The following is a 26,369-nucleotide window of genomic DNA, read 5'->3' on the forward strand; positions in this document are numbered from 1 at the left end:
AGGTACAGACCCATTATTTTGGAAGCTCACAATCTCAAATAGACTATAAACTTTTGGCAGAAAGTGTGAACAGTTCATTCCTTTCCCTCCCAGTTAGTCTCCAAGAGAGGAATTTCATAGAACTCGGCCTTGCTATCCAAATCACCCCCACACATGTGGTGAGACAGAGGAAAGGGAGACTTATTTCCTATGAAAGTGGAGCTGGCACCTGAAACTAATATAAAGTAATATTGAATGTCAACTATAACTTTAAAATATATATATTCATATAGTCACGGGATGTCAAGTAACGCATAGGGAATATAGTCAATGGTATTGCAGCAACTGTATACGGTGTCAGATGGGTAGTAGACTTGGGGGGATTATCACTTTGTGAGGGGTGTAAATGTCTAATCACTATGTTGTTTTGGACACCTGTAACTAATAATAAAAAAGAAAGTAAATGGAGCTGGTACTGTCACGTAAACAAGGCTCTTTTAATGATACTAGAAGCTGCCAGGAAATAAGTTTTCTTTCTAATTACAAATAACTTGTTTCTCAGAAACCGTCAACCCAATTCTTATGATTCTCTGACTAGAAGTGTAGTGGGTTGAAAAGTGGCCCAAAAAGGACATGCCCAAGTCCTAACCTCCAGAAGCTAAGAGAGAAGCATGGAATGGACTCTCCCTTAAAATTTCAGAACGAATCCTGTCCACACCTTGATTTTGGACCTCTGGCCTTCAGAACTGTGAGAGAATAAATTCCTGTTGTTTTAAGTCCCCTAGTCTGTGGTGATTTGTTACAGCAGCCATAGGAAACTAAGACAAGAACACTGTGCTACTTTATGGCAATAAAGTAGCCTAGAAAGAAAATGGAAAAATGGATGATTTTCTGACCAAGTTTATATTGCCAAATATGACCCAGACAGAGCTAGAAAACTTGAACAGTTCTATAATAACAGAAAAACTTGGAAAAGTTGTTAAAGATTTATCATTTTAATAGAGCATCATGCCAAGATTGTGTATAGCTAAATTTTACTTAACTTCCCAAAATAAACAATTCTCTTGTTATTCAAACTATAGAGAAAAGCCGTAAGTCATTTCCTAAAGCTAGAAATACCTTAGTGTCAAAGTCTAATAAAGCAAGTAGAGAAAGTAAATGAGAATTTTCACATATGAAAATAGATGCAAGTGTTAAAAACATACTAATAAATATGGTACACAGAAGGACCACTATGCCATGGCCAGGAGAATTATTCCAGTGTAAGGGATGTTAAAAGCAGCATTTTCTGATGTCTGAGTTTGGGTAGAAGGCCTCCCCACCCCGCCCCCGAGCCAAAAGCAAGAGGGGAGTGATCAAGCACCTTCTTTTCTTGAGGGAGACACACGACCTCTCTCAGCCTATTAGAACTCTCCAGACCATGAGGTTTCCTTGAGAGGTGAGAAGTAGGAGTGAGGAGGTATTTGCAAAGTGTTGTCAACGAGCATACAATCCCATCCCCCTGCCCTCCACACACCTGGCTTTCTACCTTAAGTCAAAGGAGGGACTCCTGAAACCTGAGGGACATCAGAACAAATAAAGGCTCAAGATCAGAGGCTGTGGCTGGAGCTGCCCTTGTCTGGAAGCAGATGATTGGTGCGGACTGTCTTAAAGAGAGACCTGAATTTGTACATATCTACGTACGCCTACGGAAAGACAAAATAAACATTTTTTATAATCCAAGAAATTTTCTTACTCAATAAGGGATGACATTCCTCAGGGATTTGCTTCAGCCAGGTGTGGTTTACTGGGTGGTAGACAGTAGATGTGGGAGAAAGTGTGAATGGAATGAGGTGCTGGAAGCCTCAGAGAGGCTCTTCCCCAAAACGGGAAGAGGCCATCCACACAATAAGCTGGATGCTGGTGAATTCAAAGAAGAAATCAAGAAAATCTCACGGCAGTGGTCACTGTGCCATCCTTCTTTTGCTAAAAGTGAGACCTGTTCTTACTTTTCCTGGCATTTTTCTGGGCTCTATTGTGTGAGATTTCACTTCATAACATGAATGAGAGATCTCATCTCTACCTTTACAGAAAAAACCTTAGACCTTTGTTGTCGCCTGGTCTTGTTTAAAATTCCTTTAGCATCTGTAAACATACTATGAGTGATGAGCTACCTGGAACTTATTTAGGATTCTGATCATTTTATTTTTCTGGGTTTTTTTCTGTCTGTTTCCAACAGTTCTAGTGGTTGTTTCTTCCCCCGCATACTTCTACCACTTTAATGAGAACATGAATGTTATTCTGATCTCTCTGTTTTAATAGCCAACTATAAAATAATTTTAGCAATTGATACATACAGTATGACTTAATAATAATTAAATCACAGGGATTTTTGTCAAAGTGCTATTGGAGAGCTTTTGAGTTTCTATTATCCCATATTTGGAAAAAAAGGAAAGAAAAAGAGGACCCCAACCAAAACTAGCTCTGCTTATATGTATTTATGCGAACAGAGAGAGAGATGAGAAGGGATATAAACCAATGGATGACAGTGATCATACATGGGGTGCATGATTTTAACCCTCTTCATATACCTTTGTATTACTTGTTAAAGCAAACATGAATTACTTCTGTAATTTCATGAACGCAAATAAAATAAATGTAACAAACAAATGAGAAACATAATGGTGTTTTCTCAAAAAATTGAACATAGAATTACTATATGATTCAGTAATTCCACTTCTGGGTATATGCCCCCAAAAAATTGAAAGCAGGGACTCAAACAGATGTTTGTACACCTGTGTTCACAGCAGCGTTATTCATGATAACCAAAAAGTGGGAACAACCCAAGAGTCCATCAGTGAATGAATGGAGAAACAAATGTGGTATATATCTATAATAGCATATTATTCAGCCTTAAAAAGAAAGGAAATTCTGACACATGTTACGACATGGATGAACATTAAAGATGTTGTGGTAAGTGAAATAAGCCACACACAAATGGACACATATTCCATTTATATAAGGTCCCTAGAGTCGTCACATTCAAAGACAGAAAATAATATGGTGGTTGCCAGGGGCTGGGGTTGGGGAGAATGGGGAGTCAGTGTTTAATGGGTACAGAGTTTGAGTTGGGATGATGGAAAAGTTCTGGAAGTGAATAATGGTGGTGGTTGCACAACAATGTGAATGTACTTAATGCCACTGACCTGTGCACTTAAAAATGGTTAACATGGTAAATTTTATGTTAGGTATATTTTAATACAATAAAAAAGACATCTTTGGCCTCATTCACTTTTGGTAGATAAAGTACTAGTTTGTGGGTGTCAAGAATCGCAGGAGTGGAAGTTGGAGGAAGAGTACTAAAGGGGTGGGCAGGGGTGAGTCCCCAAACCGTGGCCTTTATGCCTCTCTGTGGAGTTCTGGAAGCACAGCTGTGGGCAGGTGGAGGGATATGAGATCACAGCCCCTGCCCGTGGTGGGCCTCCCTCAGAGGGAGGTCTTACCAAGGTGGTCACACCCCAGACCTCCTCCCCTACACCAGGTTGGAGAAGAAGGGAAGCAGACACTCTGAGATGGCAGCAACAGCCACACTTCTGTGCCCAGATGGGCATGCCCAGGAACTCCACGTTGACCCAGCACAGCTAAGATGCACAGGGTCACCTTCTTCTCACGTAGGTCATGACAGCGTCTTGGCATCGGCAGCACAGGCACAGGCTGGCTCCATCAGGAGGTGAACTTGAGGTGGCAGGCAGGGGTGAAATCATGAAGAATATTGTGGGGATATGTATGCCCTCCCCTTCCAACCCTGAAGTCTTTCTGCTGCCCACCACCTTTATCACACATACACCTCTACCTCATTTTCTGATGAGAGTGTAACATAATTGACTTCTTAGGTGCAGTCTCCACACCTGCCCCACCCCAGGACTCCAAACAGTGCTCTATAAATGTCAAATTTGATTGACTGTTATATAGGTTTCAGGCCACTGAAAGTTCCTCGGCACGCCCATCTGGGCACAGAAGTGTGGCCAACAAACATATGAAAATGGCCAACAAACATATGAAAAGATGCTCAGCATCACTAATAATCAGAGAAATGCAAATCAAAACCACAGTGAGACACCACCTCACACCTATTAGCATGGCTAATATTAAAAAACAAACAAACAACAACAAAAAAGCCCAGAAAATAACAACTATTGGTAGAGAAATTGGAACCTTTGTACACGATTGGTGGGAATGTAAAATGGAATCTCTGTTGTGGAAAACAGTATGGAGGTTTCTCAAAAAATTCAACAGAATTATCTTTTGATCCAGAAATTCCACTTCTGGGTATATACCCCCCAAAATTAAAAGCAGAGTCTCAAAAAGATATTTGTGCACCCATGTTGGTAACATCATTATTCACAACAGCCAAAGGGTAGAAACAACTTGTGTCTATCGACAGATTAATGAATAAGCAAAATGTGGCATATGCATAAAATGGGATATTATTCAGCTTTAAAAAGAAAGGAAATTCTGACACATGCTACAATGAGGATAAACCTTGAGGACATTATGCTAAGTGAAATAAACCAGTCACAAAAAACAAATATTATATGATTCTACTTATATGAGGTTCCTAGCATAGATAGAAAGTAGAATGGTGGTGGACAGGGGCCGCAGGGAGGGGGTGGGGAGTTATCTTTAATGGATACAGAGTTTCAGTTTGGCAAGATGAAAAGAGTTCTGGAGATGGATGGTGTGACGCTTGCACAAAAATATGAACGTATTTAATACCACTGAACTGTGCACTTAAAATGGCTAAGATAGTAAATATGTTATGTGCATTTCATCACAGTAATTTTTTTAATTATACAGATAACCCACAAATACATTCTTGCTCTAAAAAGTCAAACAATACAGACAAAACTAAAGTGCTTCTTGACTATTTCCTCATCTGGCTATACAGCTTTATATGAGTACACACCGTGTCTTACTTAATCCTTGTAATCACCCTATGATTTAAATATTACTATGGTCTCCATTTACAGATGAGAAACCTGAATTGCAGAGAAGCTAAGGACCTTTCCTGGAGTCAGTAAGTGCTTTGGTCTAGATTGAAACTCAGGCAAATGAATTACAAAGCCCTTGCTCTTACCCAGGGCTTTCAGCAACTCCTGTATGTCAAGCTCTGTGCTGGGCACCAGGACATGAGATGTAGTATGAAACCTGGTCTTATTTTCAGGGAAACACGGTATCAGATAGAGCCACTGCCCTCAAGGAATTCCCAGTACTTGGGACAGAGAGGGCAGACGCAAAGAAAATTACTCTAGCCCCACATGGAACTGCAAAAGTAAAACTAATGACATCTACACAGCAGAGGTTATCTTTCTATTCCAAAGGACAGATACTTTTATGAGATATTAAGTTTTTATAAAAGATGAAATTGTAACCTGAAACTAATTTTTTTTAAAAAAAGATGAAGTTGCACATACACTTTTAGTCTTCTTTTTTACTTAGGTCTCAAATAAAATGTGACCTCCTCAGAGAGCCCTTTCCAAATCACCCTAGCTAAAATAGCCCTCCACCCCCACCAGTCACTCTCTCCCAGCACTTACTGGTCTGTTTTCATGTCACTTTTCCTTACCTGCTATTTTCTCCTTCTTAGATTGTTTGTCTGTCTTCCTCCACTTGAATGGCAGCTCTGTGAGAGCGGAGATCCAGCCAGGATCTCTGCTCTGAATCTCCTGTGCCTACAACAGTGCCTGGTACTTAGTGGGTAGCTGTGTTAGTTTCTGAGGGCTGCCAAAACCAAGTACCACAAACTGCGTGTCTTAAAACCAACAGAAATGTATTCTCTGCTCTCCTGTAGATTTACTCCCTGAACTTGGAGATTCAGACCTCCACCTGCTTTGGTCATTGAGAAATGATTAGATAGAAACTCTGGGCTTCACAACTGAACCCCAAGCTCCCCAGGGCTTGCTCATCATTTCTATTGTATTTCACCCATCACTTGCTGTGCCACAGAGATGAGCAGGACTGACCTGGCCTCCGGGGAAGTCTCCGTCTGATGATGCAAGGAATGAAGATCCAAACTGCCACCGGTACAGAAGGTGGGGAGTGCGGGGCACAGGAGGGGCCCTGAGCTCCACCAGGTTGCGCTGGCTGGGAGCTAGATCTAAGCTTTATAGATGCTAGAAAAGGAGGCAGCGATGTAGGGCTCTAGGGGCCACTGGGAAGGCTCAGACTCGGTCAGGCCCACCCTGGGGCTGGGAGGCCCTCTAATGCCCGCCCAGCTAGAGTCTACACTAGACTGAATATTGTAGACTAGGTGTCAGAAACAGGTTTTAGGTGATGTTTATCCACGAGAAGCCATTTGTTCACATGCCACTGGTGAGTCATAGAGCGCCTGGGGCAGCACCTGGTCCACCCTGGGTTCTACCTACCCGGGTGTTGCAACTGCACCATCCGCTGACGCCTGCGCGGGACGTTGAGGGCTCCCTCGTCAACTCGCTCCTTTTCAGACCCCGGCCAGCGCCCGCCGGTGTCCTGACCCCGCCCCCTTCGGACTAAGCTGGTCCCCGAGGGCGGAGACTTTTGGAGCGGTCGGCTGAGAGCAGAGAAGCGCAGCCGGCTGTGCTTTCCCAGGCCTGGCGCTCGAGTGCGCAGCAGGGAACCCCGAACTTGGAGCGCCCAGACGGTGCCCGTGGGTCGCGCAGGGCAGGTGCGGCGCGGCGGTCAGGTCCTCGCGCTTGGAGGATAGATGTGCCCGGGCGTCGGGGCGCGCGGACTTCAGATCAAGTGAAGCTTTTGGAAAGGACAAGACGGCGGCGGCGACATGCCAGCTGAGGAGCCCTGCGCTTCCGGCGCGGCTGGTGCCTCCAGCTCCCAAGGAAAGCAGCGTGCGCCGGGCCCCGACCCACGCCTGTCTAGCCAGCTGCTGCCCGAGCTCTACACCTTCGTGGCGCGCGTGCTGTTCTATCTGGCGCCGGTCTACCTAGCCGGCTACCTGGGGCTCAGCATCACCTGGCTGCTGCTCGGCGCCTTGCTGTGGATGTGGTGGCGTAGGAACCGTCGTGGGAAGCTCGGGCGCCTGGCGGCCGCCTTCGAATTCCTAGACAACGAACGTCAGTTCATCAGTCGAGAGCTGCTGGGCCAGCACCTGCCGGCCTGGGTGAGCCGGGACGAGCCGGGCGGGGGTCCGAGTGGGGCGGATACCCCGGGAGATCTGGGAGGAACCTGCGATCTGCTGGGGAGCTGGGACGCGTAGACATGAGGGATGGCAGGAACCCAGCAACCCGCACGCCTGGTCCCAGATCGCAGCCGGCGCACTGACCCTGGGGGCGGTGGCTGCGCCCCTCGCTGCCAGTCAGTTTCATCCCCTTGAGCTGCGAAACGGAACCTGGGTTTCATTTAAGGGCCCAAAGCCTGGCAGAAAAGTCACGGGCGCGCCACACCCACGAGAAAAACAAGGGAGTCTAGGACTCAACAAAATTACTCGGGAGGGAAGCGGGGGGATTGCTTCCCGTTCCCTGCTGATTCAAAGACCACTGGGCGCAACACTGATCCATAAATGCGATGACAGAAACTGCAGACTAGTTGCCTTCAGCAGAAGTCAGGACAAAGGGAGGGGGCCCGGCTAGGGATGCGAGCTCGGTGATGGGGCTGAGAGGGGCAGGGCAGAGGCCGGCAGCTCTGGGTCACGGGCTTCTCTCCCTCCCTCTGTCTGGTAGGGATGCTCAGACATGTCCAGACACACACACACACACACACACACACACACACACACAGAGTCACCCTACAGCTACAAATCTATCTCCTGGTGTGGAATGATCTGGACTATGGTTTCTCAAACGCTACTGGTACTGAGAATCACCTGGCCCGCTTAACAAAAACAAGTTCTGGGCCCACCTCACAATTCCCAAGAGGGACTAAGGCACCCTGGGGAATCTTGTGATCAGGTGAGTTGGGGAAACACTGGTAAGAGGGGTGTTTAGTCCAAGGCTTGGTCTGTGGCTTACTTATCTCTGTGGGTGCTTCAGGCTCCACCCTTCTCTAATCTCTTCCAGATGCACTCAGGTCCACAAGGGGAGATGTCCGGTGGCCACCAGACCCCTCATTTCCTCTGGCTTGAGGCTCATATTCTAAGATCCACCCAGGCATAGGTTCCTCACACCTGCCCATAACAGTAGCAGCCGAAGTGGGGTGAGAAGAAAATATTAGAACGGCTTATTTATATTTATTTTATGTTTTAAAAAAGAGAAATTAAGGCTTACTGTATAAGGTTGTTATGGTTGCCATAAAGTACCACAGACTGGGTGACTTAAACAACAGAAATTTTTCAAGATTAAGATGTTGAGAAGGTTGGTTATGTGTCTTTGCTTGGTCTTCCCTCTGTGATATCTGTGTCTAAACTTCCTCTTCTTATAAGGTCACCAGTCAGATTAGATTAGGGTCCACCCTAAGGGACTCATTTTAACTTAATCCCCTCTTTAGAGTCTTTATAGACCTTATTTCAAAATACATCACATTCTAAGGTACTAGGGATTAGAACTTCAACATATAGATTTTGGGAGACACAATTCAGCCCACAACAGTTACTCATATTTAATATGTGGATTGACTGTAACGCTTTGTAAATAGATTTATGTATATTGGGGATTAGGGGGTCAAAGACTTTTACTGCTAAGGGTGTGCAGTAAAAAATGACAGTGACCGCTTTCCTAGGGTATGGGGTCAGTATTTTGGACCTGTTTCCTACAGACTTTGGCCATCCTGGTTGTTCAATGGTGATCATGAAAGGTGTGGACCCAGAGAGCAGGTCTGGACCTGTCCACACTCCTTGTTCACTGTTGAGTGAGCCCAGGCCACCTCTCAGACCTCTGTTGTGACCCCCATGGTGGCCTCAGCCCATGAGGTTGGACATGTGAGGCCTCCGCAAGGGACAGCCCTCCCCTTCTGCCTCTTCTTGTGCTAGGGAGGCCTCTAGCCACTTAGCTGTATGCAAAGGCAGTGTTTCTGATTTAGGGCAAGAATCAGATCCTCGTTGCTAGATGGGCGGGAGGGATGGGGGGTGGGGGGGAGGGTGAGGGGATTGGAGGGCAATCAGTGACCATAGGATGGCCACGGGCTTGAAAATTAATCTGGGGAACGTAATTTGGTGGTTATCAGAAGGTAAAGGGGTTGGGGGGTGGGGGATGAGGGTGAGGGGGATCAAATGTATGGTGATGGAAGGGGAGCTGACTCTGGGTGGTGAACACACAATGTGATTTATGGATGATGTGATACAGAATTGCACACCTGAAATCTATGTAATTTTACTAACAATTGTCACCCCAATAAATTAAAAATAAATTAAAAAAAAAAAGAATCAGATCCTCTAGGGGCACTGACACCCCAAGCCACCCCCATTCCTATGCACAAAACTTCATAGAAATTGCTTGGGTTTTCTTGAGAGAGCGGAGCCCAGAACTACATGGGTCTAGCTGACAGGGTGCTCAGCCTGATATGTATGACAAACACAAGAAGGTATCTCGTGGGTTTCTACCCCATAAACCATACCGAAGGCCTGACCCAGCTGGATGTTGGGACACAGAGGAAGGTGACAGTATCTCTCCTTCCACGAGGGCAATCTGGGGCAGGAGGCAGATGCATAATAGGTAGCTGCTTTAGAGGTCTCAGGGAAGCTGGAGCTGGGAGTCTGAACAGAGCCCAGTCAGGGGGCGCAGGCTTGGAGTGAAGGACACCCTACTTGCTTTCCGTATCAGAATGTTCCCAGACCATACAGCCTCCTATTTCCTTGGCAGAGTCCTGGAGACCCTAGCTTCAGCCTGCATTCTCCAGACTCTCCTGGCTGGCTTGGCTGGCCAGTTGGGAGGGCCATGGCCTGGATAGCCTTTTTGATTGAGGCAGTGGTGCTGCAAAGGGCGTCCAAGCAGAAGGACGCTTTCGAGCACAGCATGGAGGCGTGGCATGGCCAGTATATGAGGGAGCATGCTGTGGTTTGGCCGGGCTAAAGTGTGAAGTACAGGCTGAGGAATAAGGGCCAAATTGAGGCAGGCTTGATGGAGGTTGGGCCTGATTCTGACGGCTGCAAGGAGTCTGTGGAAGGTTTTGGAAAGGCCCTATAAAACTCAGCATGGAGGCAGGAGTGAAGCTGGGGGAGAGAGACCACTTGAGAAATTGATCTGAGCAAAGAGGCTGATAGTGGGGCTCAAGAGGAGGGGGTGAGTGATGTGCAGAGTGGGACTCTAGGTGCTTGGTGGCCTCAAGATTGGGGTGAAGGAAGGATCCAGGGGCCTTTCAGGCCACCTTCTGATTTGGGGAGCTGGGCACTCATTACTGGGATTACGAATCCAGAATAAGAAGCAGGTCTGGGGAGGCTGGTCATCTCTGAACACCCGTGAAGAATATGCAAGTAGATGTAAATGAGGGCTTTCTGGCCCATCTCGGGGATGATGTGGAAAACCTGAAACCTACTTGGCTGAATATTCTTCTCCATCCTCTCTCTGCCTCCCGAGGAACACATACTGTTTGTGAGGACAGAGAGACATGGCTCCGGGTGTGGTGGGGGCAGCGTGACCCTTGCCCACAATTTGGGAGCATTGGGTCTTTACCTTACGTGTGGCCCTTTCAGCATGCCTTCTGCCCTATTTTGAGAACTGATTTCCTTGTATGGATTGAAGAAAAACTGAGGATCTCAAGGGCCTTGTATGTGGCTGCCACACTCAGGCCTCACACAGTTGTACCAATGCTTCCCTGCAGAGCAGCGCCCAGTGAGTGTGAGGGCGTATCCATCACACCTGCTGCATGTCAAGCTGTGTGCTGATTTGCACCAAGCCCCTGTGAGGGAGTGGAGGCCACGGCCAGGTTGAGCTGCAGTGGAGGCACCGTCATTCTCCCCTGCCAGCCCACGGCAGTCAATTCTCAATCAGGCGGCCCTTCCTGCCCCTGCCCCGTTAGGCTTCTTCTCAACACATCACCCCAAGCTGCTCCCTCCAGATGATCTGTTTTCTCTTGTTGGGGCTCATTGTCCCCACCTGTAAAAACCTATAAAAGCAGGTTGCTTCTCGTCAAGCGTCACAGACCGCTCTGTCCCTCCTCTGGGCCGTTCCATGGAAGGTGTAGCTCAAAGAAGGGGTTCTGCTTTCAAAGGGGTCCTGTGAAGAGCCCGTGGATCCCCTCGCCTCGTGAATGTGCCTGTCCACATGGAGAGGGAAGGCAGGGGTGCCTCCGCTGCTCATCCTCTGAACAGAAGCGTGGCCGCCACTTTTACATGTGAGTGTTCATCGCGCACAGTTTTTAGGTCTCTTTTTGAGAGGAATTAAGCGCTCCCTCAGTCAGCCCTCCCTGCCAGGGCTGGGGACTGTGGGGACAGCACAGTGACAAAGGAGAGCCCTTGGTGCTATAGAGCTGGTGAAACCCCAGCTCACCACTCATCTAGCTGCAGGCGTTGAAAGCTGTTTCTATGCGCAGTTGTGATGTGTTGAGTGTCTGAAAAGCTGCTTGTCCAGAGCCAGGCACGAGCGAGGGCTCCGTAAGGACTGCCTCTGTATTCTCGTTGCCCAGGCCTCTGACTACCTTTTCCTCATGTGAAACTCATTCCCCAGTGTCGCAGCAGCAAACATGTCTCTCTGGAGCAGGGTGACGGCAGGGGGTGGAGCAAGTAGGAGGGACATGCGGAGCACATCCCAGAGAGCCCATCCTGTGGCCCTGGCTCTGCCCAGGACTGTCCTGTGGGTTCGTGGAACTCAGCTCTGGTGCTCCAGAAACCACTTCCTCTGACCTTCAGCGCCACTCCTCCATCCTCGGGGCTCTTCAAGACCCTTCTGGGGGTAACCTTTGTTGCTGCACTGCCCCCCAACCCCTGTGGCAGGGCCCTGCTGGAAGCTGTGCAGGCCACACTCCTGGATTTGTGTACCAAGTGACCCTTGGCTGCTTCATGCATTGATGGCTATTCGTGGAGCCTAGACCAGGTGGCTGATTGAGTTACCAGATACTTGTTTTGCCATGGCCACGAGTGGGCTGGCTGTGAGAAGGGAAGTTTGGTGAGAGCTCACCTGGCTCAGGTCAGACTGGAGGTGTTCGGGGGACAAGGGCCTGAGGCAGGGTAGAGAGGGGAAGGAACTGTCAGAAAACTTCGCCTTTTGTCTGTCTGTAGTCTCAGGTCTGTGAGGGCGAGCTCTCCTGCCAGCTGATAGCAATCAGTTGGCAGCTTTGTTAGGGACAATGAACCCTTGTGTATCTGCTGGGGTGGGAGACTGATGTGATCTGATGGCAGATTTGAACTTGGATTCTTTGCTCAGTCACTAGAGGACCTTGAGAAGGTCCCGTCTTCTCTGGATCCCTGATTCCTCTCTGGAAATGATGAGGTGTTTGGAGATGTCCAATAGGGTCTTTTTAGTTAAGGAGTCTGCCATGATTATCATGGCTTTTCTCTGGTTCCCCATGACCACAGGACCCTGTTCCCTACCCTTTCCTACCCCCCAACTAACTGGATGTGTCTGAGAATGCCTGCTGAAAGCTGAACCATTCCCCCAAAGCAGTGAGAATTCCAAGGCTCACAGCAGCCTCCCTGGGATGCTGGTCCCCTGGGATGGTCCCCTCCAAGCCTCGATAGCACCCATTCAGGCCCACAACCAAGGCTGAGTGCTTTGCTTTCCTGGAACAGAGTTTGACATTCCTTTTGTAGGTGGAGCCACAATCTTCTGGGGCTCAGGCTCTCATGGTCTGTCTGGTACTGATACTTTTGTTAATTAGGGGAAGTAAAGGCAATGACAACTCTGAGCTAGTCTGGGTACTCTCAGATTAAATCACAAAGCTCAGTTCTTGGAGCCAGTGTGTGGAACCTGGTTTTAAACATCAGGACTAGTTGGGGGCCACTTGGAATTGGGGGACTTCCTACTCATGAGGTCCCTGCAGTCCTATGAGGTTATTCCTATGGCTTGGCGTCAGGCTTGTCCTCAGGAAGGAAGAGGCATGGCAGGTTTTAGTCATGTCCTTTGGGTCTCTGCCCCATGTCTTAGTGATGCTTTAGGGACTTATCATGTCCTGGGCCAGGATTGGGCAATAGGGGGACAGAATGTGGGCCTTCCTCCCTCTCTTCCTCCAAGCCCAGCACAGGGATCTTAGGCATCCTTTACTCAGCGGGCAAACATCTATTAAGGACTTGTAATGTGTTAGGCACAGCGCCGTAGGCTGGCCCACAACAAGAGAGACACGCGGTCCCGCCTCAAGAAACCCCTGGGCTAGATGAAGATTCAGAGCCTGGAGAACAGCTTTTTCTGTTACAGGGTGATCAGTCCTACCAGGTAGCAGTGCAGGCTCTCAGAAAGCCTGGGGAAGGGGATCTACCCAGGCTAGAAGCGATCCAGGTAGCCTCCTTGGAGGAAGTGGCACTTTGGTTTGCTGGCTATGGTAGGGGTTGAGGTACTTTGGGCCCAAAGTTTTCCACAGGTTTGGGCACTTGAGTTCATCATCTCATCCTGAGGTGAGCAGATTCTGGACAGTAACTTCTGACACCAAACTCCTATGAGACTGCCCATTGCTTAATTTACAAGGGGCTGAATCTTTCTGGGACAGGAGTGTCCACGGCAACCTTTTTTCCAAGCCAAGTGCCTTGAGGACCTGAGTAATTAGGAGGTTGTGTGGTGGGTGAGGATCAGGGCCAACGGTGGGACGACCCCCGTACTTCTTCTCTATCGTGGCCCCCTCTCCAGTGGTCAGAGAGCTGTGGAGAGCTGATCACCAGCTTCCACTGGCCTCCTGGCCCAGAGCAGGCAGAGATGGCACCTTTGTGGGAATATCCCCAGTGACTTTGGGGGAGCCACTGGGAGGTGGGAGCTGCCCCCTGATGGCTGTGAAGGCCACAACCCAGCTACATAAGCAGGGAACTGTGGCCAAGCCTTCCTTTCCTCCTTCCTTCTCTAACCCACCTCTATTTAAAGTCACTTCTCCTGGCAGAGTTCCAGGGATTTTTAAATCTCAGGAAACCTAAAGCTTATAGCCCCGAAGTATTCACATATGCTTGAGGAAAGTGATTTCCCTTTTCTTCCTCCTTCTATACTGCAAATAGTGAAGAGAGTTAAGATGTTTTCCCCGTGGGAACTATTAAAGGGACAAAACCCATTTTCTTAATACACCCTGTTATTTCAAGCCAAGGGTCTGAGACTTGACGGCTTCTGGCCACACTGGGAGTCAGGACCCATCTCCTGCAAACCCACTCTTTCTAGGAATGCAAGGTGGCCATTCTTGCTGAGAAGTCCCTTCCTGTGTGCCAAGAGTCATGAGTCCTCAAAACGCTCAGAGTGAAAAGCCCAGGGACTTCTCTAGGACATAGGATGTTTCAAAAACCCAGAATCACCCACTCTATTCCTTTGCTCATGTGCGTTTTGTGTTTTTAAAGTAACTGGTTATAAACTGGTTAAATATCTGGCTTTTCTGGTCATAAAAGTAAAACTATTCCCATTGTAAAATATTTGGAAATGGCCTAAAAGTAAAAATTTAAAATTAGCATTTACCCAGTATCTTCACCCAGAAAGACATCATTATGTTTGAGTGCCTTCTTTTGTACAGAATGTGTATGTGAAAGCGGTTTTAAAAAACTTGTACCCTCTTTTTTCTCCTTTTCCTTCTCATTTTTTATGTTCTCAACACTCTATTACAAACATTCTCCAAAAACATGTTTTTAAGGATTATGATATCCCTAATGTGAATACACCATAAGTTGCTTAGCTGATGATTTTAGTTATTTCTAAGGTTGCCCTATTCATATGGCTAGCTGAGGTGGGGAGCATTTCCTGCATCTGTCTGGAAGTTCTCCTTCTAATCTGCCAGTCTGTCTCCTTGCCTCTTTCTTCAAGTCCAAGCTCAGATACCTGCTCTAGGACCCTTCTCCTCTGGTCCCCACAGTACCCTGAGCGTGTTTCTGTCACTTCACTTCCCATGCTGATTTTCACCTACCTATTTTTATGTCGGACTTTTCCTCCCAACTGAATGCTGTTTTAAGGCATGGCACGTTTCTTGTTCATCGCTGTGCCCTCAGCTCCTCGCTCAGTGCCCCGTGCCTAGTAGGCTCGCAATAAAAATCTGTTGCCCGAATGCTACAGTGAACGTCTGTATATAAATCTTAGTCCATGTTTCTCAAGTTCCTTCCTATAGATTCCTATATAAACTGATCTATCAAAGCTTATGAACATTTTAAAGATTCTCATTCCCACTTCACTGTGGCTTTGTCAGCATTGCAGATTATCTTTTTTTTGGCTTTTTACTAGTTTGATATGCAAGAGAATAAGTTTTTTTTAACCTCCAGGCATTACCAAAGCTAACTGGATTATCAAATTCTCTAGCAACTTACAATCACACTCAGGTCTCCTTGAAAAAATGACAATGGACAGCTGAGGGCACTCCCTCAGTGCTCCAAGCCCTTGTCCCTCCGCCAAGGGTGACGGGCTCCTGGCACCAGTGTTCTTATCACTGATGACTGACTGCCTTTGGGGTTTCATCTGCTCACTTGTCCTTCTGCTGTGTCCAGCTGACTTAGGCCAGTTTGCAGGCTGGGTGTGTTGTTAAGGGGCCTGTGGATTCCCCAGAGCAGTGCTAGCCAGAATTTCAAGTTGGCAAACCAATTATTTCCCTTCAAGCACTTTTAGCAGGGTAATTTTAAACAGAAGAGTGGGCAGATTTAAAAGCAGTTTTCATGGCTGAATATTTACCACTCAAGAACAGAGGGGGAAAAAGGGACAAAGGCTCTTTATCAGGAGACAAGTGAGTGAAATTGAGGGACCCTTTTCTGGTAGAGGAGGAAACCCTGTACATGCACCCACAGAGCAAGACCTCTCTTGGGAAGACAGGAGCTGGCCTGAAGTCCAGTGTGGTCTCCTATGTAGGACATCCCTGCAGGACACCCAGAATGAGGGGTCTCTTCTCTGAGCCTGGGGAGGGGGTTGGCTACATCAGTTGGAGTCAGCAGGAGTGTGTGTGAGACTGCCCTTTGGAGCAGACAAAGCCGTGAGGCTCTCTTTTTTCCCCAGCAAAGAGGGTGTATGTTTTTTTGTATATGTGTGATTCTGTGGAGGTGTTTCTTTGATTCTGGGTGTGTGTGTGTGTATGTGTGTACATCTTGGTGTGTATGTCTCCATGGATGAGTCCATGTATGCCTGTCTGTCTCTGTATCTCTTTGTATGGGCTGCTCCCATGGGAGGAGCTACCCTTCCTGTGAGAAGGAACGAGCAGGTTCACCTAGTGACAGGCAGGTCCTTTCAGTGAAGCTCTGCTACCCTCTGCCTCCTGAGATGGTCTGGGGGCCACAAGCTCCTAAGCAGGCCTCCCACCCCAACCCCAGCCCATCTGTGGTCCATGCCTGGGCCCCTGCCCCAATGGGAGGTAACCAGCACTTTGGCTCCATTTCCTCACTGTTTTGGAAACATTTTTCCTAAAGGGTTGCAAAATAAAGCACACGATCTCCTAAAGACAGAACGCTGATGAGGGCCTCTTTGGTGGCATCTGCTAGCCCAGAACTGTGACTTAGCCTGGAGTTGGGTGTATAATCGGTCTCTTCCTCTCTACTCATTACTGCCCCTCCTGCTCCTTACTGCCCCTCCTGTGACAATGTTCACAAATGCTGTCGTGAAAATATTAGCCCACTTTACCTGGGCAGCTTTTGCCCAAGTACACTAACGGCAGCAAGAGGTGTGTGAGCTCAGGGAGGCCTCAGATGGGGCCTGAAGCTCTGTCTCAGCTTCTCCTAGGGGGGCTGCCGGGGGAGGAGCAGGCATCTGAGATTCTGGTGATTTGACCCCTGGCCCGGGAACTTTGCAATTTTCCAGGCCTGCTTTGGAGAAAGGCTCACACCTGTAATATGTCCGTCAGACAAGTGTTCATGTTTCTGCGGCGTGGAACCTTGCTAGAAGTGCTGAATTTGTCTCCATTTAGAAGTGGGTTCATGTCCGTTATCTCTCCTGATTGTAGATCGAGGTGGCACAGGAATTAACAGCCTCACTTCTTTCAGTGGTGAGGAACCTGAGGCTGAAGGAAGTGAGTCAGGAGGAGCCCCTGCTCCTTGGGAGGACCCCTAGTTGCACTCCTACTCCATTGCCTGTCTACAAAAAGCAGACATGGGTGTGAGTGGTTCAGCTCTTAGGGGGAAGGGCAGTGCCCAGAGCCAAACAGCATCACAATACTGTGTTTTTCACCTGCTGGCTTTTGCCTCCCCTTGTTCTTTATGGTACAAATGATAGTCATTTTGTAAAAGAATTGAGGTCTGTAGGCTGCTGGTAAGAATTTGGTGTTCTCCCAGGAACCACAGCTGGAGACACATGCTGTGACTTTGGAGGCTTAGTCAAGAACCCTAGGGGACACAGGAGCCACCTTCTTCCAAGGCCCCAGCAGGTCCTCCAGCCTTGAGCCCGTGCACTCCTTCTTCCATCCCCCCACCACCACGGTCAGAGCAGCCTGGAGAGCTTCTTAAAGATGCAAGTTTCCAGGCCCCGCCCCAGTCCTTTAAGGCCCTGACCACAAAGCCACATCTTAAGCTCTCTCGGTGGTGTTTTTGTACAGAAAAGTTTCAGAACCCTTTGTATTGCCAGGTGGTATGGGTGTCTCCCCGCTGGCTGGTCCCAGATACCCCCAGCCTCATGGGGAATTGGAACAAAAGCTCAGCGACATTAGGACTCAGTCTGACAGTGAGCCACCTGTCTTCTTTTCCCACCTTTCCTTTGTTTGCCTAGTGAGGGGAAGACACAAGACAGGCTCTGCTGGGATGGATCCCTTTGCCGTGCCTCACTATGGAGCTCCCTGTGGGCAGAGTTTCCCAGGAGCACGTCACAAGCATTGGGCCCAGCCTCTTGGTGCCTGTCTTTATCAGGGGGCACAGATTCCTCTGCCAGTCAGTGGAGGCCAGGGAAACAACAATCAACTGTGGTCCTTCCCCCGTGGCCTCAACCACTTTCTCTGTGTTATTCTCTCATTTTCTATTCTCCCTTCTCAGTGGTCTCCCAAAGGGTAGAGGTGCAGGCACCGGGAGACCCAGTAGAGATTTGCTGGCTTTGAGTCAGACAGAAATGGACACACAGCCCAGGTGACCTTCTTCTTGGCATGTACCTGAGGTCAAAGGTGTCAGAGTGTCTGCACCTACAACTTCCAACAACACTCACCACTTCTGGAACATTCGCTCTGAGCCAGATACTGAGCACTTACATGCATTGTCTCATTTCGTCTTCTCAGGAACTCTGTGGAGTTGGAAGTATTGTGCCGATCTCATACATGAGAAAGGTGAGGTTCACAAAGGTGGAATTTTAAATACACAAGGAATAGGTTGTTAATAAAAAAACTAAGAAAGGGACTTCAAAGGATGACATTTCAGGTGGAGGAAGGAAGGGGAGGGGAAATGGATGAGAAAAAGATTTGAAGGCTGGGCTCAAATCACACAGGTGAGCAGATCGGAGTTTTGGTCACCTGGGTGATCTTGGCAAAATGGGGATAATTGCATTTTTACTGTTCGCCTTATCCAGCGTTAGGAGGATCAAATAAAAGTGTCTATGGAGTGCCCTCTGTAAGCTGTAAAGCATGGCCTACCAATAGGGACTCAGGGCCCATAAAGGCAATCCGCTGCTGGATGAGACTTTCTACCCAAGAGGAAAACGTAGTGGTATTTAAAGAAGAGGAGTGAATGGGGGTGGGGGGATGGAAAAGCACAGACAGCTCTGGATCTGGGTCTCAGCTGTAGCTCTCTGACCTCTCTGAGCCTTAGTTTCCTCACCTGTAAAATATAGCTTGTTAACCTAAAAATAAAAGTCCTTTCAAAGTGAGAGGCAACAAGCATTTATTTGAGATCAAAGAATAGCTATTCAGGAAGCATTGATTCAGGCAGAAGCCCAAATGTCCCCATTAGGAGACAAAGGCAATGGGTATTTATGAGAAAGGGAAGTAGAACAATTACATCAAAAGAAGGAAGGCATTTCTATTGTTGCAGATTAGCCTACACTGTGACTGATTCTAAACAATATTTTTAATTTTCAGTCCAGTAATCATAATATCTGTTTTCTTGTTATTTTTGCAAACAGTTCTTTGAGGCATCATGTTGCTTTAGGCCCAGTCCAAAGGTTATTCTGCCTTGTTTTAACATTCCAAAAGTTTAAAACATAAGGCCTACAAGACAGTTCTTCTGGGACGGCAGCTCTAGCTCCACTTATTTTTTTTACATTTCCCCTTTTGATCAAGATCTTTCCTTGAAAGCATTGCTGATCAATTATCAGAAAGCAGCACTGATCAGTTATTAAAAGCATCATTAGTCCTCCATTGTTAGGATGGTTTATTTTAGGCATGGCATGTTATTGTCAGTTCCTCATAGCCAGGCAGGCTGATTCCTGGTATATTATGTCCCCTGTAGGAGGGAAAGTGGCTTTCTTTTTTCTTAGGAGCCTCAGGTCACATTTGAGCAACAAGAGCACCAAAACAGAGAAAAGCTTTCCCGTCATTTCTCTTTAAGGGCAAACATCTTCTGTTGTTTCTTGAAGTTTCTCATGTGAAGTCTTATAGGTCTTAATAATCATCTCAAAACATTGAGTAGCCATGATCAGAGTGGTGTCTTTGTAACATTAAGATATGAAAAAAAACAAAAAACAAAATAAAAACAAAGTTTTATAACAGCAAAAATTTCTATAATAACAAACAAATGCCAAGTCCAATTTGAAGAGTAGATTTGAACCAGAGGAAATACCTGAGTACAGTAAGCAGAAGATATTGGAGAACCACGAGGCATTTGTGGGCACTGTATTTAATTATTTGGTTTGTCAGATTTTATCTAGGTCTCTATTTTATCAGATGCATTTTATCCAAGTACAATAAGTATTAACAGCAGAGTAAAACCTATTTTGTTCAGTTAGGAAATGATCAAGAGCAATTTTATTGTCTAATATAACTCATCTAAGGGAATTTAAAGCTTTTTCCTGGTTGGCTATTGTTGTGGTTATTGTAATACCTCCCCAAGGCAAAGGTTGTTTTTTGTTTTTGCAAATCTGATACTTTCAGGACATCATCAGGCATTGGACATCCTTGACTATGTGTACAACCAGTTGTACATTTTGACCTGTGAAGTAGGTTTAAAGATGATGCTCAATGTTGAGTTATCGTTCTCGTCAGAAATTAAGGGGGAAAAGGAAATAATAACTGTTATAGTGAGTGCTTGGCTTCTCATATTATTTGTGAGATGAGAAGGAACTAAAGTAAGGAAAAATTGTAGGTTGTGCAAGCCTGGTTCACAAACTTGATTTAGTTGTCCACTCAGATATTGCACTCTTCACATGCTAGTAATTTTGAACTTCAAATCCTTTGTTAGTTTCGCTGTCCAGTGAGCTATAAGAGCTTTCTTTGAATTGAGAACCATGAATCTAAGAGGCAACACCTTTGAATTTGGTCATACATGGATTAGTTAAGAGTACCTGAAATTTTGGAGGGATCAGGTAGGAAGGAAAAGATAAATGCTTTAATTCTGCTTACCAAAGTATAAGTTACCAAATTGCTGTAGGTCATAGGTAGCTTAGGAGAAGAAAAAAAAATTCTTATGTCTGGAAAACAAAGATCAAAACCCAGTAATATTTGATAGAAAAAGTCATGAAAATTATAATTATTCTTGTCAGTTTATTTAGCCCCATGTTATTCTTGTTGTCTGGATCTTTTTGTTAGTAGTTTTGTGGATCCAGTTATCCTTAGAGTTCTGTAAATCTTTACTGAGTTCACTGTTGTGTTTTTAAAATAATCTCTTTGAAGATGAAACACGTTTGTGGGAACATTTTTTTCCAAAGCATCAGAGTAAAACAATAATTGTCTGTAAATGATAAAAGACTTAAAAATGGCCATGGTTAAAGATCTGGTGAGAGTTCATTACATACATATAAATAAGGTAACTGACTTAGATATGCATTCCAATCTTAGTGTGACCATATATATATCTTTTTTCTCAAGATCCCTTCTCCATGTACCTTTTGCAACTTCCACAAATCTTCCACAACATACACGAACCTTCTGTAACTTTCACATACCTTTCAGAATTTGTCCTATCTTTTCCTTATTTTGAAAGAATCATTTTACTCTAGGACAAAATGTTTTCCCTTTTTCCTTCCTTTACAAAACAAAAACCCTGTCCTTTGTATCTTTCCTTATCCAAAAAACACTATTTCTCTTTTCACTCAACAAAAATGTATCTTCATGCTGCATACCTTGGTCTGCTGAAAACATCCTATTTTCCATCTATAGTTATTTTGTTTTATCCTTATTATTTTCTATGAGAAAACCCATAGCTCTTTCACAGATCGGCTTTGGCAATAGAGCTTACATAATAGTTTGTATTTTAAAAAGGCCTCTTTTTTCCCCTTCAGTCTCTGTGGGCAGTGTTTTGGTTAGTTCCTGGATGTTTACATTTCAAAGACAAGATTTATAACTTTCAGTGACAGAGAAAGATTGTAAGTTAGCATTATACCACGACATGTCAGAATTTTATATAATTTTTCGACCATTTATATTAATAACAATACATGTATATAAATATAATTATTTTCTATTTTATAATGCTTCCCATGTAATTTTAGCATATCAAATAGGACTGATTAGTTTAACGTTTGTTTTTATATTGAGAGAAAACAAACCTTTTGAGGTGTTTCAGGGGACCTCTGGAACATTGCAAAGTTATTCGTAGATTAATAAAACTTTATTTTGATTCCAATTTTGGGAAGTTTGTCAAACATATCAAAAGGTTTGGATATTTGACTGGAAAGATCAGAGATTATTATGGAAGAGTAGTTAACAAAATAATACCCATTTAACCAACAGTGACAATAAAAAATTTTAAGGACAAATACAGACGGTTACATAGTTGTAAGCAAAACTTTTATTGAAAAGGTTCAGTTTTCTTAAGTAATCAAGGACCTGATTAAGACAATGTAAAACATAAAACTTCATTTTTTAGGCAAAAAGCTTCATAAAATCTATTAGGAATGGACTAATAGTACAGAAAAACTGTCCTTTTAGCAGATGAAAGAACATTAAGTTTTAGTTTTACATAAATACATCATTGATATTAAAGCTTAATTTTCAAAAAAATCTTTATAATAACAGTTAATTTTAGGCAGCGTGGGATTATACCAGGTAAAAATTCTTTCTCTTTCCATTCTGAAATAACCAATACAAAATTATTTTATTTCCCTTAATGAAAACGTATCTCCAAACTGCATACTATCTTTTATTGATAACACATATTAAAACACATATTAAATCCTTCCATATTAATGAGAATCTTTAACCCTCATCAATTTGTCAATCTGAATACCCTTTATAACTTTTTGATTGGTAAATGTATTTTATAATTTTAGAAACATGTGCTTAACGTAGCATAAAAATGTTGTTATTAACAGACCCAAATATCTTTAGCTTTTCTGCATTAAAAGAAGCCAAAAGTAGGTAAATATAAATTAAGTTAGCAATTAATGTTTTAGTATTTTATCTTATTTAGAAATGACCTAGATATTTAATCATTTCTATCTTTTAATTTAACTTAGTAAAATTCTAAGGTTTCAAGTTACTGAAAGATTTAGGAAAACTATTTCTAAGTATACATACCATAAAACAATTATTGCTATAAAGTATCACCAAAGAAAAAACCCATTTGTTTTATTTATGTCTATTTAATTTATTAATTCTCAGTAATTTAGATCACTTATGAACCATTTATGAGACAGTAGACAAAGTCAATTATTATCCCAAGCTATTTTACTGTGGATAAACTCCGTAACAGTGAGACCATAAACATTTTTTGTAAAGCCAGATAAAATAAAAATATTATACTAAGTGTTGATAACTTTAGAGACGTCTTTTATTTAGTTAAACCAAACTTAAATCAATTTTAATATTAAATAATTTCTTAGATCATGTGATCCTGAAAAAAATTTGATTCAATTTCTGTTACATTTCTTAATTTATGTGCTTAATTCCTTTAATCCAATTAAACAGCTCTATATATAAAATAATTTTAATAATCTCAAGTTTGATATACATACACATATATAGACAGACACAACCAGAGACCTAAGAGTTTCATTAAAAAAAAAAAGTTTTTTAGCCATTAGATAGGTACAATAAGGCAAAAACCCATTAATTTATAACAATTGAAATAAGTTTATTCATTTAGATGGCTAAGGCTTTAAGGTTTTTATTTGTTCTTGATAAACTATTTTTAAGGAGATTGCAGGGGGCTGCTTGGGTAAAGGAATCTTTTCAGCCACTTGTGTTTTTAAAATTCTTTCTTTCCCATTTTTTTCCTTTTGTCTGTTTAGTCTCAGGCAGTTACATTTCTGATTATCTGTTAGGAAGGCCTTAAAGTTGCCAAGGAGATTTTTTGTTTAAACCCTATTAGACTTCTAGTTTTGCCAAATTTCTGATCATAGAGTTATTAAATTCTCTGAGATATCGTGTCAGATTTCAGGCAGGAGAAACAGTAAAAAATTTTAAAGCACCTGCTCAGAGGGCCAAGTTTAGGATTCTTTTAGAGAGAAGCTTCCACTTATTAATCAAAGAATGTATCCCATTGTCCCAGAGAAGTTTGGAAGCCTCTCTTTATGAAATCTTTTTCTTATGACACATAACAGGCAGAGACAAGAAAGGAAACAAAAGAGCCACTGTAATTAAATGAGTACTCACCCATCAGGGGAACCCCTTCGGAGCTGCTCACCTCTCCCCACCACCACCACCACTTCTTACAAACATGAGCTGTGAATAGTCCCTCCTGAGAAGACAGATTTTCCCGTGAAAAAGGGTGTATGTGTGTGATGTTACAAAGTTGCCTTAGTGAGACTGTAGAGAGAAATTAAATTATATGCCTATCTTACCCTCTATAAAAAAATTCCAGACAGATTGATGACCTACATGCAAGAGCTAACATATAAAGCCAAAAGATAAAAACATAGAAGAACTTTGAGAATTGGGAGTGGGGAAAGATCCAAAAAAGACCACTGATAATAGAAAAATAGACTAGTTTGTCTCATCAGGCAGAAGAAGCATTGGGTATGAGGAGCTGTTTCGTGTCAGTGTCTCTGATTTCATTCCCTGATCCAGAACGTCTTCAGGGGCACAGAGAAGGTGGCTCTGCTCTTGTAACAACAACTTGGGGACTGGTGGCAGGTGCTGAAAGTCAGGCTGAGGCAAAATGGGGTGACCTGATCGTCTCTTATTTTCTTCGTCTGAACTGCTGCTCTGTCCGGGGGTTCAGGCTCACATATGGAGGAATCTCTTAGTGAGAAGCCTGAAATACAGATGTGGGTGGCCCAGAAAGACCACGGAGATTTAATCAGTGTGGGCCCTGTCATTCTGTTGTTCTCCTCACTGTCAGGGCGAGTGTGGGTCACTCTAAAGCAAGGGATGGGCTGTTCATCGATTCCTCACAACCAACCTTGAGTGAACTCCAGAGTCGTGCCAGGAGCTTGTTAAAAATAATTTGGAAGGCCACACCCTGATACACTGATTCAGTAGGTGTGAGGCGGTTCAGGAATCTCGGTCTGACTCCCAAGTGTAGCCAAGGTTGGACCCGTCGAGCTGGATCACCTTTTAGGGTCCGGCAGATCGTAACTTCTCAGTTCCCTGGGGTGCAGAACTGCCTGGGCTCAGGGGCAGGGGTGTGCCCATGCGGTGTGTCCTGGGAGAGGATGGGAAATGCAGTGGTTAGGACAGAAGGAGGAGAGTGAGGGGTCCAGCCAGCAGGTTTGGGCAGAAGAGGAGCAGAGGTGCCAGTGAGAAGCCAGCTGTAACCATACTCTCTCCTCTGTGACGTGTTCCCCTCCCGCTTTGGCTCGGATTCTGCGCTGAAATGGTCTGTGAATTGCCTGCTTCCTTCACCAGCCTGGGAGCTCCTTGAGGGCAAGAACCTTGCATTCATTCATGCAGTCATTCATTCCACAAATATTTATTAAGACATTCGTATACCAGAGACTGGCGCTAATAGGGAACGAGGCTGAGTCGGCCCACTAGTGCTTCCGGTCCAGTAAAGAGGCAGGCAGTAAGACCAAGCAGCTCTAACAAGGTGTGTTATATGCTGCAATGACATGTAGTCGGGACACCCATCCCCAATTTGAGAGATCTGGAAAGGCTGCCTGGAAGAAGTGGAGTCTAAGATGGTGATGAATGAAGCAATCAAAGGGCAGTAGAGAAGTGTGTTTCAGACCCAGGGAATGGTATGTGCCGGTCTTTGTTGGGAACGGCTGCACTGAAAGGTGAGGAGATAGAGTTCCGGGGGATGAGGTGATGGTTTGCACTGGGGCCTCAGGCCAGGCCCATGTGCAGGAGTTTTTACTTTAGTGCTGAGCAGTGTGACAGAGGACAGTAAAAAGGTCCCCCCTTCATTTGCCTGGTACCCAGCTTGGGAGCTGACCCGGAGCAGCTGCAGGGAGCATGTGGAGAGCAGGCTGCTTCTCTCCAGCTGACCTGGATCGCCTGCCCCAGCCCTGCCCGCTTCCCACATCATTCCTGTCTGTCCTGTGGGCTAGGCCAGCTTCCCCTCTGGGAACTGGGTAGTAGTCCTTCAGCACGTGGAAATATTAGATGCTTCTCCAAGTTAGTGTGGGCCACTGCTTAGAGCTGGGGAAACTGAGGCTGGGAGAATAGCATGACGTGCCAGGAATCTCAGAAACACTGGACTCCTCTGACCTCTCGAGCTGTTAAAACCTGTGTTCCTAAAGAATTCAATTGCTCTGCCCTGCCTTTGGCTCTCCTCCTGGCAAGTGGTCTCTGCCAGGGTCTGTGTTTGGGTCTTCAGGGCATTGTGGGGCTGGCCCAGAGCCTGGTGCTGGGTGGGTGTGCACTAGGTGTGTGAGCTGCATGGACACATCGACTCAGTCCCTGGACAGCGAGCCTCGGAGCCCGCAGATGGGAGGGAAGACCTTTTCTCCACCTTGAGAGGTCTCAAGCCCACTACGAATCTGATCTGGAGCTGGCCTCATGCTCAGAGGACTTGGTGCGTGGTGACGACGATGGCTGTTGCTGGCGTTTTACTGATCCATGTTTTGTGCCAGGCAACAGGCATCCTGGCACAATTTCTGTGAGGACTACACACACTTATTTCCGGAAAAGACTGAAGGAAATGCGTCACTCTGTTAACAGCCAGTTATCACTGGGTGCCATTCTCTGATAAAATATTTTCCCTTTTGCTTAGCCACACTTTCTAATTTTTCTACAGAACATTACTTGTGTCATTAAAAGGAATAGCGGGATGGAATTTGCGGGCTTATTTGCACAAGCCATTGAGAGGGTTCCAGTCTGTCAGCAGGGGCAGAGGGAAGGGGAGAGCAGTCTCCAGAGTGGCTCAGGAGCGCACCTCCAAGCTGGAGCTGGCATCTCTATTGTGCCACTGGCCTGGCTGCGAGTGGGTGCCATCTAGTTATTTGCAGCCTGCC

General features: G+C 45.3%; 1 protein-coding gene across 1 annotated transcript in view; it reads left to right on the forward strand.

Annotated features, from left to right (window-relative positions):
- The first annotated feature begins 6,491 nt into the window (after positions 1 to 6,491).
- The window catches only part of ESYT3 (extended synaptotagmin 3), a 46,837-nt gene continuing 26,959 nt past the window's right edge, over positions 6,492 to 26,369 (forward strand). Inside the window, exon 1 of the mRNA XM_033132703.1 lies at positions 6,492 to 7,111. Coding sequence (XP_032988594.1) covers positions 6,776 to 7,111 — 336 coding nt within the window. The 5' untranslated portion in view covers positions 6,492 to 6,775. The remainder of the gene's footprint in view (positions 7,112 to 26,369) is intronic.

The sequence above is a fragment of the Rhinolophus ferrumequinum genome, chromosome 17 (genome assembly GCF_004115265.2).
Source record: "Rhinolophus ferrumequinum isolate MPI-CBG mRhiFer1 chromosome 17, mRhiFer1_v1.p, whole genome shotgun sequence".
In the NCBI taxonomy this organism is placed as follows: domain Eukaryota; kingdom Metazoa; phylum Chordata; class Mammalia; order Chiroptera; family Rhinolophidae; genus Rhinolophus; species Rhinolophus ferrumequinum.